The sequence below is a fragment of the Diospyros lotus genome, chromosome 2 (assembly GCF_014633365.1).
Source record: "Diospyros lotus cultivar Yz01 chromosome 2, ASM1463336v1, whole genome shotgun sequence".
Lineage (NCBI taxonomy): Eukaryota > Viridiplantae > Streptophyta > Magnoliopsida > Ericales > Ebenaceae > Diospyros > Diospyros lotus.
In genome coordinates, this window is record NC_068339.1 from 28731091 (window position 1) to 28749181 (window position 18091).

Genomic DNA, 18091 nt, shown 5'->3' on the forward strand with positions numbered 1-18091 from the left:
TAATGACATGATTTCAGATATAACAATGTCATGAAAAACCCACACGCCATGCATTTTTACAAAACATAGCCATTTGATGCAATACAATCATTTATATGAAACCAAATCAAGCTTCGGGATGGAACCACTCACCTTAACTCAACCTCACTAGTTTTCTCGATATGCGTGCTTTGTCCTTAAAATACGTGTCTTGAATAAATTCATGGCTTTGGCATGCTCTTCTAGTCTCAAATTAATCCTCAAAAATTTTGGGGATTTTTCTGAATTTTTTTTTCCTAATTTTCCTAATTTTTCTTCCTATTTTCTCATTTTTCCAACTATTTTCCTTTTTCTTTCTTTTTTTCCTTTTCTTTCCTTTTTTCCTTTTCTTTTTTTCTTCTCTTCTCTTCTCCTTCCATTCTTCTTCTTCCTCCAGTGCATGACCTGCGCGCTGGGCCTCGCGACCACCCTTCGCTTGCTTGCGCTAGTTGCTGCTTGGCCTCCGCCGACTGCTACCAGCCTTGTCGGTCGTCGTGCCACCACCGCCGCTACCTGTTGGTCGCACAAGGCCGCCACCGCAGCCCCTCCTCTGCTCGCTCGAGCAGACCCTGTATCATAAATATTAATTGTTGTAGTTTTGAAAACAACACTTTTGTATATGAATTGAAATTTTTTTGAATACTATAAACGTGTAATGAATTTATAGCCCGATGGACAGTACTTCAATGTTGATTACAGGCAATGAAATTATTTTGTAATGTATATGAAGTGTTTAAATATTTGAAAGATTATGCGTATTATAAGATTTACTATTCCCTATTGGAGTTGTAGCTTCTTAGGAGATTGTGCTAGTCACAGCCCCAAATTTTGGGGCGTGACACCAAGTCTTTGGGCTTTTCACTTAGCCAAAATCTATTCATTAAACTCATTCTATTTTATTAAATTCTCAACTTTTAAATTTCTTTATAAATCAAGATATATATATATATATCTATATATTAAAATAAAATAAAATAAAAACATTAATCATGACATAGATCCAAGAGCGAGTTGTTACATATAATATCTTTATAATATATAATAAAATAAATCCTTTTCAGATATATTAATAATTAAAATAATAAATTACATAATACTCTGTATTATTAATTTTACCAGTCGTCCCGCACGCATAAAGCACCCTTATAATTCAGCACATAATATATCTCTTGTATTTTTTTGTCTTTTATTTTTATAATAATATAAATTATATATTATATTACACATGTCTCAAACAATTTTTCAATCAATTTTTCATTCCTACATTCAACAATTTGGACATGTGAATATACAAATATTTCAAATTTTCCACAGTTATCGGCCTTTGCAGGTGGCCCTCAGCCTCATCAAGAACAAGTGATGTTGCCCCAAATGGCCAAATCATTAATGAAGATTCTGTTATATACATTCATATCAAGCTGTTGTAAGCTCAACGTACGTCAACTTCACAAGTTTTGTGAGCAGATAAATAGATAGATAAAACATCATTTTTATTGTATCAGTACGATGTTGACAACATTATGTAACCACCTAAACACTGAAATTCTACAAAGAGAATTGAAGATAGTGCTTAATAATGCACAACAGGTTAAATAAAGGTAAAGAGGGGTTATGATCAACAGATTGAAGTAAGATGACTAGAAATGGCAGCAGCAGAGGATCCGAACATTGGGAGTATTGAAAAGAACATCAAATTAATATATATACAAGTGATAATTGAATAATAACCTGCGGAAGTATTGAGTCGATGAAACGATGAATATATTGGCAGAACCTCTTGAAACGAGTCAGGCTCGAACAGGTATAGAGGAGGAGCTCATCGACATGCAGCCTTTGATACGGTCGAGAATGACATTACTACTGACGAGACCCGAGTGGGAAGTAAGCGGGAGGCCCTCCTTGACACACTCATCGTACTTTTCCAGTGTCGATACGATGTAGCTGAAATCAGGTCGCTTGGAGGGGTTCACAGCCCAACAATGTTTTATGAGGTGTGCAAGTGCAGGCTGACAACTAGCAGGCAGTGGTGGCCGTTCGTTCTGCAAATTTTACAAACAGAAAGAGAGCCAGTAAAAATCACGAATGTGAATGTTAAGCTGGAATTGGTTTTACATTACTTTTTGCTCTTCTTTTTCTTCATTAAAGGCTTATCACATCCAAAAAGGAAAAAGAAAAGAAGACAATAAGAAAGACTAGAAATGTTTTGGCTGTATGAAGAACAGCTCCAAACATTTTCTTTGCTGGAACTTCTGCAATGGAGCAAAGGAATGCAACCTAGCCAGTGAACTGTCTTCTTGCATGGCATTTTCACTGAGAAGGAACAAAGCATACTTAAGAGGACAAAAGCAACTTCAACAAAGTATCAAATCTTAATCTCACTCTCGCTAGCTAAGTGAAGGTAATGACTTTTAACTTGTCAATCATATAGTGTCATCTCTAATTCCATTATTTCTTGTGTAGTTGCACATCCACCGTATTATCTTCATCTTTGTTACAATTGTATTTTGCATGTGTTGGTCACAATATTTTATCATATAACAACGTTGATCTTATAGTCATCCGATAATTTTTTTCTTATAGTTTTAATGAGATTTTACTATCACAAACAAAACAACGAACACACGTCTCCATTTTAACCAATTCTATCCTATTCATGTGAATAACATCCTCAATAATCTCAAATCTTTTTTGAAAACTAATTCAAAATATCTAAGGAATTTTTTCCCATAATGACTTGATTTTCAAGTCTAACCATAACATTATCCACCCTTCAGTTTTTACTAAACACACACTCTATATATTTGATCTGCTTAATTTGAAACCTTTAAACTCCCCCTTCAGATCTCAAGATTGGTATTCATACCTTCTTTACCCTCATCCACTAAAGATAATGTCATATGCAAATAGTATATTGTTTCCATCTCTCCTTAATTGCCCCCTAATTTACCAAATACCACACTTTGAAGATACATGGCCAAGGAAAGAGCTTCATTTGCACCCTGAAATTGAATTAGGTGCTGTACAACATTAATTATTATGGAGGCATTGTGACTCCTTACTAAGCGAAGCAAGCTTTATATCCTGTTCTACAACCATGTTAGAATGGTGACCAAAGAACAAAAACATCACATACCTGAGTGTACAACAGTAAGTTCAAACCTAACCACTGATTTGCCAGTTGACCTCTATTTCAAGTCACCATAAATCTATGCCTCTAGCCCTTCATATGTTGAGTAAAAGTAAATTAAACCCTAGACTATGTATGCCAGGAATCATTTACCTTATGATAACTATCTGCACAAGACTATGAGCTACTATGTCTCTGTTCAAGATATTGATTTATTTGGTTATTTAATTTATGACAAAGGATAGCTTTAATATATTTGGTTATTAATTGCTCCCTCCTTTACTTATGCTACCCACTTCGTATTACATGTCACATTGAAGAAAAATGGACAATCATCAAAATGGTTGCCCAAGTGGTTAAAGACTTACTTTCAAACAGTTAGCCTATAGCTCAAGCCTGTTCAGGGTTCCCATATTCATTTTGGTTTTATAGTGAGAATAGGGAACTATTGTCACATCCAGGTGGGAGGGTCGTCAACACCAGTGATCCTCCTCCTATGACAATAAAGATTACAAGCCTTAATCCTACTAGCTAGAATCAGTCACATGAATTCCAAACCTCAAAGCATTCTCTATCCATAGCCATATCCTTCATAAGGTCATTACTTCCTATGCCACATTTAAAGGTTTCTCACCAAATTTTCTTTGGTCTCGATCTCCCTCTTTTGCTACAAACTTTCTCTTTTTCATCCACTCACTTCACACTACTACCCTATTTTATTCAAAAAAGAAAAAGGAAAAACCAGGTACCAGAAATGTCATGATGTTATCAACTAAAGCTACGAAAGAGAGAAGACAATCAACGAGACTTCCACTTAAAGAGTGTATTCAGTGCATGAGGCTTCCCTCTTGACAAGGATTGGAGGAGGGTCTTTGTATGCAGCTTTACCCTTACTTTTGCAAACAGGTTGTTTCCATAACTTGAATTCTGACCTTTAAACACGGAAGAGCAACTCACCGTTGCTACAAAACCAACAGAGTCCCACTTATAGTGCTTAAATTTTTATGAATGATGTATAGAGCCATCTTCTCATAAGCTTTATTTGGGATATAGATGGCAATTAAGATCGTGGGCATGCCTTATCCTACATGCCAATAATTCTAAGAAACATCTCAGCTTGTTGCAAGGCTTAATGTGTGCAACATCCCTATTCATCTTCAAGGGTAGAAAACATTCCCCAAACAAAAGACACACACACACACGCATATTTTTCCTGTAAGAGGACATTTCAAGACAGAATACCAAGGGCCATATGCCTTTTGCCATAAGTTGGCAATACTGATGCTCCTGCCCTTACAGAACCACTAGTCAGCGTTGCTTGCTTTGCCAAATAATCTGAATTTTCATACATATTTGTCTCCAGAAGAGTTCAATTCCTATCTTTCCAGTTACAGAAAGCAAAGACTAACCTTTAAAGCTTTTAAGAATATTATTTCTGGATTCAACAACTAAAACTAAAACTGAGCTGACAACTAGTGGATGCTAAAACAATTATAACTAGATAAAATATTTGAAATTTATAATGATGTCACCATGAACATTTTCGTTACATTCTATTTACGATAATTCCCACCCACCCCCAAAAGGGATTAATTAGGAGAATGGTCCACAGACCAACATTCCAGTTGAGTCTTCTGAACTCATGAAGATTAGATGGGATAAGTTTTCACCTAGCAGCATCATAAGTTCATAGCTGCCAGACATTTGAGTGAATTTCCTTAACCAAAATAGAGTCATAGAATAGCATACCAATGCAGGGAATGAAAATAAGGAATGGTGAAATTATAGTTTACAAAATTGCATAATTAATTTATTGTTTCCATGAGTATAGTTTAAAAAGGACAAGCTCTGGATGAATCTTACAACCTAATTGATCTTAAGTAGGAGACGTTGTCTGGAGAAATATGTTTGGGAAGAATCGGAAGAAAATACCACAAATAGAGCGATACTTCAGGAAGCAAGCAAAAATTATAACATCTAATTTATGATGGAAGCATAAGTGGTTCACAGAAAATATGCTAACCTTATCAGCCACGGCAAATGCAGCCTGCACGGGGGTCATTCCTTGAAAAGGAAGTAACGCTGTTGTGAGCTCCCACAGCACTATCCCAAAACTATATACATCAACTTTGCGAGTATAAGGTTTCTCCTTGATCATCTCTGGAGCCATCCAACGGTAGGTTCCCTTGTTTCCTTTGGACTCTAGGCACTGTGTTTCTAGACATGATGTACCAAAATCTGCAACCTTAACCCGCATCTCATCATTTAGAAGCAAGTTATTTGATTTAAGGTCTCTGTGGATCACACCTTGTGAATGAAGATATTCCATTCCGCGAGATATATCAAGTGCTAACCTCAAAATTGTTTCAGTAGAAAGCGAGTATGGCTCTTTCTTGTTGAGATACATCCTTAGAGTTCCTTGTGACATGTATTCTGTAATTATACAATATACAGGAGGCTTTTTGCATGCTGCAATGAACTGTAGAGGAAGATTAATTTATAGGTTATTAATTACTAAAAGGTTGAACAAAGACTTGAAAGTAGCTAGGCACTTACTGCCGATATGTAAACTAACTAAAAGCCAGATTGCTGTAATGTCTAAAAACACGAGACTTCTTGAGCTGCTAGACTCTCTTTTGGTTCATTAGAGCCTCAGCTGAGATTGGTTGGTCCCATATACAAACCAAGTTCTCATTTTCTATTAATTGCAGCCTATTTAGTCATTTAGCTCAGCTTGATAAGGAAATAATAATTACTATAAGGTTTGACTAAAAAGAAAGGCTTCTCAATCTTAAGCTTCTTAGCCTTGACAAAAAGTTCCTCAACGCATAGACAAAACACGCTTGATCACAATTAAGAGCTCATCAGAGAGAAACACTAAACCATATATTAACACTCGTTAATTTTGTAGCCAAGCTTGAATAATCCACATCTAACTTGGTTTGGGCATATGGTGAGAAACAGAATCCTATAGTAACCGAGTCCTAATGTGCACTGACCACTTCTCTACAAGAATAATGTTGTATTAACAGAAAGTTTCTACTTTATTATCATTGGTTCATGTTGTAACAGCCCACGACTCCCCAATGCTGAGTGTCAGTCCTATATTGAGGGTGATCTCCATTATTTCTTGGGTTTATTGATATATTTGCTATGATTGCAGGTATGTGCTATTATGAAGCTTTATATATCGTGTTTTATGCCTGCCATCCAAGGATTAAGGTTGGCTTTGCCCTCTACCGTCTGGGGGAGTATGCTGGACCCGAGACAATGTAATTGCATCTTTTCAAATCAAAGTATCTATTACCATGGCTTCTAAATGGAACATAAGCACGCCCAGAAGACTTAAATTATAAGGGAAATGTGTTTAAAATATTTAAGTGTTCACCGATGAGACAAACTGATTGCTTCAATTGGATCATATATATGAGGTCTAACCTGCACTATGTTTGGATGATAAAGACGGGAAAGCAAGGCTACTTCAGACTTAAATTGCTCTTCAAGCAAAACTCTGGTCTCCTCCTTATGGGTTGGAATTTTCACCATTTTCACTGCAACTGCCCTCTGCTTGTAAATGCCCCTGTAGATTCGACTATGAGCACCAGAAGCAAACTTGTTGCCAACGAATAGCTGAGAAAGATCTGCTGTCCATTCTTCTTGATCCTCCTTTGATGATGCCTCCCATGTTTCAACATTGTCCGAGTCCAATATCATTGACCATGACTCCAAACTATCAAATCTCTTCCTTTCCATGTGTTCTGCATCAGAATTCAAGCGGGTTCTGGATGATGATGGAGGATCTGGCAATGGTTTCTCCCTTGACTTTCGAAGTCGAAATGGGTTGAAACACGAGCTTGCCATCGAAATTCTAGCTTTGTTCAGCATCTGTCGCAGCTTGAAACCCCTCAATATGATCAAGATAATATGTCAAAACACACCATCAAAAGGAGTTCTCCATCTGAATGTGTGGATTGATTTCAGGAAGTGCATGAACTGATTCAGAAACATGGGTTCCAAAGAAAAGTGTAGAAGACAAGTGGGTTTTCATGTATTGATCAGAAGAATGAAAAAAAAAAAATGAAGAAATGATCAAAATCCAGAGAGAGAAATCGAAGGGATACAGTGAAAACCCCACGGAAGCTTTCCTGCTGAGAAGTTTTCCATTGTCTCCTAAGACAACAAAGACCTCACTGGGATTTGGAAGAACTAAACATACAAAGAAATAGACAAAGGCTTTGAAGTATAAAAATTGGGGCTATAAAGTATAAATGAATAGTAAATAGCTCCAAACATACAAATTTTCCAGAAAGAGAACTCAGTTCCAATCACGGCTTTATCTAAAATCAGCAAAAAGAAGAGCAGGGTCGTTGGCAGAGGAAAGATGAACTCCAAGCGAATTTCAGGGATGTCCCGTGATAACTAGCTCAAAAGCAGCCTCAGAGAGAGAAGAGAGAGAGAGAGAGAGAGAGAGAGAGAGATTGTTTCTCTTTTCACCAAATCCAACCCTTCTGTTTCATTTTGCATCATTCAATGCTAAGCTGAGCCTATGCGGTTCCAGACTACGGATTATGAACACGTACGCTACATGCCAATGCCATCCACCATTACTTGGAAGCTCCATACATGCATGACACGGCCATGTACATATATAGGCTACCCATCCCGAAGCCAAATTGCACAAGTTGGAGTGGTTACCCAACCGCTGGTAGCGAGCGTTGTTCCCGGCGTCTCGAGGTGAACTTTTACTGAGGCTTAAATATGGTTTTTTGTTATTATCAATTACAATTAACAAAAGATTTGTCACAAAAGCTTATGAAGGGGAACTTGCTCAATCTCTTGAATCTTAGATAATTTTTTTAATGGTCGATCAAGTCTGTGTGAAAACTCATTTCCGCATTGCTCTATTGGATCGGCTCATTCTGTTATTTTCGACCCTCAACACTGCACTTACCATTTTTTTATGCAAGAAAAAAAAAAAAAAAACCTCAAATGGCATAACACCAAAATAACATGAATTCATTATTTTGGAATGCATGGTTATTTTTAATAAAGCATGTTAATTTTTAATTTTATTACGAACTTTATGTTGTAAATTATTTTTATCCATGGTATTATTTTTCATCGTTAGATAAACCTAGATTTCTATAAGGAGAGAGACAAAGAGAGAGACACACACATAGAGAAATTATTGCCTGTGTTATTGTCATTGCTAAAAAATAGCCTATGTGGTCATTGGTCTTTGTTATGAAATGAAAGAAAATGAAAAGAAAAATAAAAGCCAAAAAAACATAATAGAGAAGGAAAAGGTCTTTAAATTATAAGTACATTTTGGCCATTTTTTAATGAAGTAATGGCATTGGAGAAATTACAAAATAATATTAAATGTCAAGAGTACTTGTATTTTCTCAAATGATAAGGTAGTTCTTACAATTATCTTAAACATCAAGAGTACTATGTCATTTTTTCTATAACTTATATCATATTCATTATCGAGATGTTAAGCCAAGAAGGGGCGAATTGACGTTTTTTTATTTTAAGAAAATCTAACTTAGTTTTTGTATTTAATTTGAATGGATTTTTTGATTAATTGAGATGTTTGTAAGATATGAAAATAAAACACAAATACAACCAAGAACAAAAGAGATTTATATAGGCTCTTCAAGCCTACATTTTGTCTCAAGCATACGTCATCTTTCTTCAAGGAAAACCTTAAAAGTTTTGCTAAGTAGAATCCTTAGATTTTAATGTAACTAGAAACTAATACAAATCCCTTATCAAACCAAGAAGACCTCGTAGGCAAGACTATGTTCATCACACCAAGGTGAGAACTCTCTTACTTAAGTGAATAATTACATCAACAGAAAATTCAATACAATTTACAGAGCTTTGAATACATCAAAAACAAAGAATGTATAGATGAAGATCTTTTTCAATTGTAATGCCCCTAAATTTCCCTCAATTGTTTTTTTTTTCTAAACAAGCTTTGATAATTATAACATCCCCATCATCAAAGTTCTCGCAACCGAGGAATGCGAGAAGGAAATGTCAGAAAGGATGGCACATACACAAGACTCAAATAGAAGCATCATGTATATTCCTTGCCATTAACAACAGAAGTCATACGCATACATCATTATTCATAGATATATACATTAGGGTCAACATACCCACCATATCCCATCAGGGGTACAACTTAGACCATACACAAAATGTAACTTAGTATTACATATCTCAAAACACCCCAACGACCCCGGTTAAGATAACTCTGTACACACTTCTAACACATGGCTCAAACTCCACTTGACTCGTTTATTTCTTTGACATCACCTTTACCTAGAATGAAGCAAGCAAATATGAGTCACAAGACCTAGCAAGCATAACTGAAAGAAAGTGAGTATGAGAATCATGAATGTCAAGAAGCATTAAGAATCATGAATAACATTTAAGGCACTCACACCCCACCTTTTCACATTACTTTAAATGATAACTAGATAAAACATGCATTCATGCTCATATGCAATCTTTTAAAACCATAACCATGGGATCAAAGTCCAAAACCATGGGACCAAAGTCTATCTTTGAGCCGAAGCTTTCTTTGCAGATATATCCTGCGGATGCCGTTCGCTGCGCACATCATGAAATCTTTAGACATTTTAAAACCTTTTTCATGCACATGCTCTATGCATCATCAAAACTATGCATATTATAATGACTTATCATATATAACTAACATATGATTACCCGAGGCAACAATAACATACACAAGAGTACAGAACCCATGCAAGGAAACACCAACCCCTTGCATGTCCTCAATCCTACCAAATAAAACATCATTCCCCAAAGGAAGATAGGGTGATAAAAAACCCTATTTGAGATTCAATAGATACAAATGAGAACCATGGAAAAGTTACCAGAATAACCACATAGGCCATTTACAAGTCAATTCTTCCATAATCAAGAGTTTACTTAACCCAAACTCAAGAAATCAAAGCATCATAGAAACAAGGGTAATAGAGTATTTAAGAGCTTGCAAGATAGAAGGAACATGAAAGAATTTGCTAGAAAAGGAAAATAACTTGCAAAAAGGAAGAGGAACTTGCCTTTATGGAGAGTAACCAAATAGAAGAGCTTGCCCAAATGCTAAGAAAATCTACCCCAACTTGTAGCTCCAATCCAATAAGAATCGAAGAAGAAAGTGCAGGAGCAAATGGAAGGAAGAAGAGTAAATATAGCCATGGACTTGAAATTTCATTCAAAACTAAATTGGAATAGGATTTGAAATTCAAAGCTAAATTGGAATAAGATTTGAATTCCGCAACCTTTAACTTCCACATTTGCCTTTTGTCTTTTACCTTTTTCTTATTCCTAATACCCTTATTAACCTATTTTAGTCATTTAACCATTTCACTCCTATTTAATTTAAAAACGCAAAATACTTGCACACTCAACCACCCGGCTTAACACTGTATTTAATTTTACACTAAATAAATGCCCATTTTCCAACTTACATTTAAAATCAATAAATTCCACCAACTCAATTATTCCTTTCATTCACAAAGATAATAATTTTTCCATTAATTTATTAAGGCCACGGATCACTTTAAATACATACATTATTTACTATATTATTTTCCCAAAAAAAATCCAGGTCGTTACAGTCTCCCCCCTTAAAAGAATTTGGCCCTCCAAATTCGTACCTGCTTATTCAAATAACTAAGGGAATGAACGCTTTATTTCTTCCTCTAACTCCCATGTGGCTTCTCTCGAATCGTGATATTGCCACTAGACTTTTACATAAGGAATAGATCGGTGCCTCAACACTCTCTCTTTCCGTTCCAAAACAGCTACTAACAATTCTTCATAGGACGCATCTTCCTTGGCCCCAAGAGTTTGATAATCGATAATATGCTAAGGGTCTAGCACGTATTTTTATAACATGGACCCATGAAACACGTTATGAACATTGGCTAATAGTGGAGGCAATGCTAGCCAGTATGCTAAGGATCCTACCCATTCCAATATCTCGAATGGTCCTACATATCAAGGATTGAGCTTTCCTGAGATCCCGAATCTCCATACACCCTTCATAGGCATTACCTTCATCCATACATGATCCCCAACAACAAACTCGAGGTTATAACATCGTCTATCAGCATAAATTTTTTTGTCTATCCTGGGTCACTTTCATTCAGGCCTTGATGAGTCAGATCTTCTTAGAGGTTTGCTCAATTACCTGTGGCCCAAGCAAAGCCCTGTCTCCTGCTTCTTCCTAACAAATTCATGATCTACACGGCCTACCATAGAGTGCCTTGTACGGTGGCATCCCAATATTGGAATGAAAGCTATTAGTATAGGTAAATTCCACCAATGGCAAATGATAATCACAGCTACTGTAGAAATTTAGCACACAAGCTCTCAACATATCCTCTAAGGTCCAAATAGTCCGTTCTGTCTGCTCGTCATTTTGGAAATGAAATGCTGTACTAAATTTTAATTGAGTCCCTAAAGCCTCATGAAAGCCTCATAGAACCATGAAGTAAATCTGGGGTCACGGTCCGATACAATACTAGCTGGGGTTCCATGTAATCTTACTACCTACTCAATATACAACTTAACTAATTGATTTAGGGGAAATGTTTTCTTAATTGGAAAGAAGTGAGATGACTTCGTTAGTTGATTTACTATTACCCATATTACATCATGCCACTTTGAAGTTCTAGGAAACCCCGTGATAAAATTCATAGTAATGTGATCCCACTTCCACTTTGGGATCAGCAGTGAGTGTAACAAATGGGCGGGCTTCTGGTGTTTTGTTTTCACTTGTTGGCATTCCAGGCATTGTGAGACAAACTTGGCCATGTCTCTTTTTATTCTATCCCACCAAAACTGTTGCCGTAGATCCTGATACTTTTTTTCATGTCTGGATGAATGGTATAACAAACTTTATGAGCTTCAATCATAATTTCTTATCTCAATTCTTCGTTCTTCGGCACACAAATCTGCCATTGATAAAGTAATAGTCCGTTGCCCTTTTGGCTATATCTCATGGCCTCAAATTTCTCCATATTAGCTAAAACTTTGGCTAGCTTCTCATTAGTAGACTATTGGACCTGAATCCGTCTAACCAATTCTAATTGCACTTTCATATAATAATAGAACACAATTGTTTTTCCTCAGACGGAGAGATAGAGAAACCACTTAACTGCTCCGGCAATAACCATTCTTGCACCATCATAGCTGCAATGGATGCTCCTTGTTAACTCAAAGCATCAGTCACCACATTGGCCTTCCATGGGTGATATAGAATGTCACAATCATAGTTCTTAAATAACTCCACCCCCCGACACTACCTCATATTCAATTCCTTCTGAGAGAAAATGTACTTCAAGCTTTTATGGTCCGTGTAAGCCTCAACTTTCTCACCATATAGGTAATGCAACACCCCACTTTTTCCAAGCGTGCATTAACTTAGGATTTCAAGAATATTTTTTTAATGTACACTAAACGTAAATCTTTCCCCAACAATCCCATTCTACCTTCTCAGCATATCAAACTTAATGATCAATAAGCAAAGATAGGTAACATCATTATAAATGTGGAAGCAAGATTGAAACCTCAAAAGGTACATAACCGTAAACGCTTTATTCATAATGTAGAAACCATACCATTATTTAACATCATACCTTCAAAACAAATACAAAGAGACTCATCTCTCAGTATTAACAACTAAATATCTCAAACATAAAAAAAAAAAAAAATTTGCTAAAGATCATCTATGTAAATAACAGCTACATCTCAATGACCTTTTTTCCCTTAGCGCCGCTACGTTCACCTAGAACGTTTGAATATTCTAGGGATATAGTCCAAATTAGATGTTGAATCATCTAAGTGAGAGTTCAAAACATTTTCATGAATACATGCAAGACCATGAACAACCTGACATATCCCGACATGTCCCAACCCAAGAGAATCCCATACAACGCTTAACCCATACCATGTGAAAGAGCAATCTCTCTAAATACAACATAACCACATTGACACATTTGCATAATGTAATCCTAGTTTAAAAGGGGCAATATCTTCAAAACCACGGGAACAATCGTTACCATTCCCGTCACATGAGGGTCAACATCAACGTAGGAACCCGACACACTACAATCACGTTAGGGATTACGTTCCCACTAAAAAGCAACCTGGAATCACTACTCATTTCCAACACACATGCCAATGCCATAACCACAATATGTAATGATGCATTACATAAAATGACATTTCAATGCACGTATTTCAATGCACACGTAAATAAATATTTTGGATTAACCATCCACATGAAATCAATCTATCATAGGTCAAACCGTTTGTATGAAACAAATCAAGTATAAGGTCGAACCACCCACAATAAACCAAGTTTTAGGTAGGAACACACTCACCTTTAATGTAAATCAGAATACCTCGATTCTCGTGCCAAGCCTTAAATAATCAAACTATTACTCAATCTCGAGGCTCAACGATCCCTAGATATCATATTCATTAAAAGGAATATCAATATCTATTTTTCATAATTTTCCCTTATTTTCTCCCTATTTTCCCTCAATAATTCCAAAATAACTACATTCTCAAGATTTTTTCCAAATTTTTCTCCACCATAATTCATAAAATAATTTTCTAGAAATTAAAAAAATTAATTATGAATTTACCCCAGACCTCACGTGCCCTCACGCACTTGGTGCGTGTATTGAGAGTGAAATTTGCGCATATAGTATACTAGCCGACCATCTTCTCTGGCTTCGGTGATTGAAACTTGCTCCGATGGTGAATTTGATCCTACCCACTTGAGGTACTCCTCAAGGCAAATATGGGGGTACCCTTGGATGCCCAAAAACTTCATCGACGGTGCCTCGAATGACTAACTTACAGTGCGTCTCCGACGAGCCTTTGATTTTTCTGACGAACCCTTGAAACTCACTTAAATCTAAACGAAACCTTACAAAATTCTCCATAAATGCTTTACAACTTCTAAACCCTTATGCCTGACCGTCGATTCAACCTCTAAACCCTCAAATTTTAGCTCGAACTTACTAAAAACCCTTTATCGCAAGTCCGAGCTTTTATAGCCAAATTCCACCTATTTTTTAACAAATCCCAGCATTCCTTGGTCCCTAAGTCTCATTCCTAGCATTTGAGTTCCCTAGAATGCATCATAACAAGCTAAAATGTTCTATCTAATGTTCGTATAATTTTTTTAAAAATGGTCGACTGAACTTTGGCCAAATCACGGCCATCTGGCTATCCCTTCTAGCCAATGAGGGTCAGAACTAGGCTATCATGGCCTAGAGAATAGCCTTGCACCCCTTGGTAGCCTTGTTGGCCACTGCCGCAAACTTGGCCAGTGTTTTCAAGTTTCACACCTATTTTTTTTTAGAAATTTCACTTTCACCCCCCAAGTTTTGATGTTTTGCATTTTTTCCCTATCCCTCAAACCTTGGGTTTTCCCATAATTCCATTAAGACTTACAATTCTAGGATGTCTCATTACACCCCCAAAAGTTTAGAAAAACCCTCATTTTGACCATTCTTGGTCAAAATTTAGATTCTGCACTTTGGCTCGAGTGCTTCTAATCTCATATTTTGATTCTAATTTGGTGAATCCTTTGATTCTTAGGCATTTTTATCCTCCAAGTTTCGTTCTTCATCCTTGGCAACATTTCTTCAAGTTTCTACCAAGATTCGTAATTCACACTTTAGCCCTAAAGTATGGCAAAATTGCGTTTTGGCCCAAAAGTCACACATAATCACTTACATAAGATTTTTGGGTATTATAGGTAATGTCTCCAAATTTTTAGTGCAAACACCACGACAACCAATTCCAAATCATGTGTTGGGTGTTTATTTCGTGTTTTTTCAATTGTCGTGAGGCATAGGCATTTACGCGACCATCCTACATCAACACACATCCCAACCCTATATGAGAAACATCACTATATATGGTAAATTTCTCCCGCTCCTAGGGATAACTAATACTAGGGTGCTAATCAGTCTTCGTTTCAATTCTTGGAAGCAGGTTTCATACGCCTCATCCCATTTAAACCTCACCTTTTTCAGCGTTAATTTAGTCATAGGGACATATAAATGGGCAAAGCCCACTACGAATCCCAATCATTGTCGTAGGCCTCGGCTAATCAACCACAACCTTAACTTTCTTAGGGTCGACTGAAATACCCTCACCAAAGACTACATGACCCAGAAATCCCACTCATCATTGCTAAAAGTCACACTTACTGAGTTTGGCATATAATTATTTTTTCCTAAGTCTTTGTAAGACTAGTCTGAGATGGACCTCATGCTCCTTTAGACTTAGTGAGTAAATTAAAATGTCATCAATGAAAACAATTACAAAGTAGTCTATGTACTTCTTAAAGACTCGATTCATGAGATTCATAAAAATTATCAGAGCTTTAGTTAATCCAAATGGCATAACCACAAATAAACTCATAATGTTTGTAGCAGGTTCGTAAAGTCGTTTTCTACACATCTTCTTCTCTAACGCGCACTTGATGATAACCAGACCTCAAATCAATTTTTGATAATGCTGATGCCCCCCGAAGTTGATCTAGTAAATCATCCACATGCGGTAGTGGGTATTTATTCTTTACTGTTACTTGATTCAACTGACGATAATCGATACACAACCTCATCAATCCATCATTTTTTCATACAAATAATACTGGAGCACCCCATGGTGACGCACTAGGACTAATGAAGCCCTTATCAATCAACTCTTATAGCTGAGTCTTTAACTCTTCTAATTCATTCGGTGCCATTCTATAAGGAGTTTTCGAAATAGGTTAGGTGCCTAGCACTAAATCAATAGAAAATTCAACCTCTCTTCGAGGTGGCAATCCTAGCAATTCATCTGGAAATACGTCAGGGAACTCACAAACTATCAGAAGCTCTAATAATTTTACCTTACTGTTCCTATCAGTAGTTATAAAGGCAATAAATGCCTTACAGCCATGCCTTACCGACCTCTTTGCCTTCCCCGAAGTTGATCTAGTAAATCATCCACATGTGGTAGTGGGTATTTATTCTTTACTGTTACTTGATTCAACTGACGATAATCGATACACAACCTCATCAATCCATCCTTTTTTCATACAAATAATATCGGGGCACCCCATGGCGACGCACTAGGACTAATAAAGCCCTTATCAATCAACTCTTATAGTTGAGTCTTTAACTCTTCTAATTAATTCGGTGCCATTCTATAAGGACTTTTCGAAATAGGTTAGGTGCCTAGCACTAAATGAATAGAAAATTTAACCTCTCTTCGAGGTGGCAATCCTAGCAATTCATCTAGAAATACGTTAGGGAACTCACAAACTACCGGAAGCTCTAATAATTTTACCTTATTGTTCCCATCAGTAGTTATAAAGGCAAGAGATGCCTTACAACCATGCCTTACCAACCTCTCTGCCTTTATTACTGAGACCATTGGGATTGAACTCATCGGCTTAATATCACAATAACTGGTTGTTGGGGTACCTCAAAATGAATTGCCTTCTCCGACAATCAACCTTAGCATAGTGTTGAGATAACCAATCCATACCTAGGATAAGATCAAAGTCCCTAATATCTAGCACCACTAAGTCGCTAGGACATTCCTTGTTATACACCTTAATTTCACAATTCTAAAGTACCTCACTACCCATTAACACCACATCCCCAGGGGTGGACACAACTAGGTGCTATGGCAATGTAGTCCTACATGCGGTGCAATAAAAGAATGAGTAGAACTTGTATCAAATAGCACATGTATATCGACATCATATAAAGAAAGAATACCTTGAATAATCTCGTTCCCTTCCTTTGTTTCTGCTGTCGTCAAGGAGAACACCCTTCTCTACACACGGGGTTTGGCAGAAATAGTAAGGCGTTGATGCATCGTCATTTGTGGGACTACTCCTTGTGCCCTAGGCACTGCTGGCCTTTAGTTAAGCTGGGGTCCTTATCCTAAGAATCTTTACCCTCCATACTAAGACTAGGCTGGTTGTGGATAATTATTTGCTCGATACCCTTTCTAACCACACCGAAAACATCCCACCTCTATGTTAGTCGTTGCCCTCTCTTAACCATAAAGACACTCTTTTCGTACATGCCCTGCCCATCCGCATAAATAACAAACTCCACTACCAAAATGACAAGATTCCTTATGTCCCCTGCCATAATTACCACATAGCAAAATTCTTATCATCCCACTTGTCGCGCGTGCTTCCCATTTTCTCTAGGGATTTAGATATGCTTGTTTGGATGTCAGATTGTATTATTTGACATATGCAGGATAAATATTTTCAAAATTATTTTGAAACAATGGAAGCGAATGTATGTACATCGCATGGGCTTGGTATGTATGAATGAATGAATGTTACAAGGCTTCATTTGATTTAATTCAAATTTGTAATAATTAATTCATTTGGGCTTGTATTGAGGCAGAAGCCTCAAGTAGCTTTTTTTAGTCTTTATTTTACAAAAGTTGTAAATTAAAGACAGCATTAAGAAGTTGAGTGTAACAGAAGTAGAGTAGCAGCAGTCCATCAAGGAGTTCATGTGAGGCATGGTTTAAATCCAGGAGGCTCGGGTTTATTCTGTGTGCAAGCCCATGGTCATCCCGGTTTAATCTATTATTTATTAGTTATTATTTATTTTATTATGCAATGGTTGTGTGTTGAAATGAATAATGAAATCTGATGAGACCTTAAATTAAGAAGTCTAAAAATCTTTCTATAAAATTAATATTAGATATAAATGGTAAATTTAATTTATCGTGGCTTTTCACTATCGTAGGGGTTCATTAGTTTGATTAGGTGTATCCAAAAACTAAAATGTGAGGGTGCATTTTTTTATATTTTAGCGAATTTGAATTTTATTTTTTTAATTAATTAATTAATTT

General features: G+C 36.6%; 1 protein-coding gene across 1 annotated transcript; it reads right to left on the reverse strand.

Moving 5' to 3' along the window:
- Positions 1-1450: 1450 nt before the first annotated feature.
- On the reverse strand, positions 1451-7443 carry LOC127794221 (serine/threonine/tyrosine-protein kinase HT1-like). Its single transcript, XM_052325164.1, has 3 exons — positions 6584-7443; positions 5169-5624; positions 1451-2057 (listed from the first exon to the last, which is right to left on the reverse strand). Exons 1-3 carry the CDS (start codon positions 7028-7030, stop codon positions 1806-1808), a joined length of 1155 nt encoding a protein of 384 aa, XP_052181124.1. The 5' UTR covers positions 7031-7443; the 3' UTR covers positions 1451-1805.
- Between the last annotated feature and the right edge of the window lie 10648 nt (positions 7444-18091).

Coding starts and splice junctions, on each gene's coding strand:
- LOC127794221 (XM_052325164.1), bottom strand. CDS start 7,030: ATGCTGAACAAAGCTAGAATTTCGATGGCAAGCTCGTGTTTCAACCCA. Junction 5,625..6,583: donor ATCATCCAAACATAGTGCAG/GTTAGACCTCAT, acceptor CTTCCTCTACAG/TTCATTGCAGCATGCAAAAA. Junction 2,058..5,168: donor CATTTGCCGTGGCTGATAAG/GTTAGCATATTT, acceptor TAAAATTTGCAG/AACGAACGGCCACCACTGCC.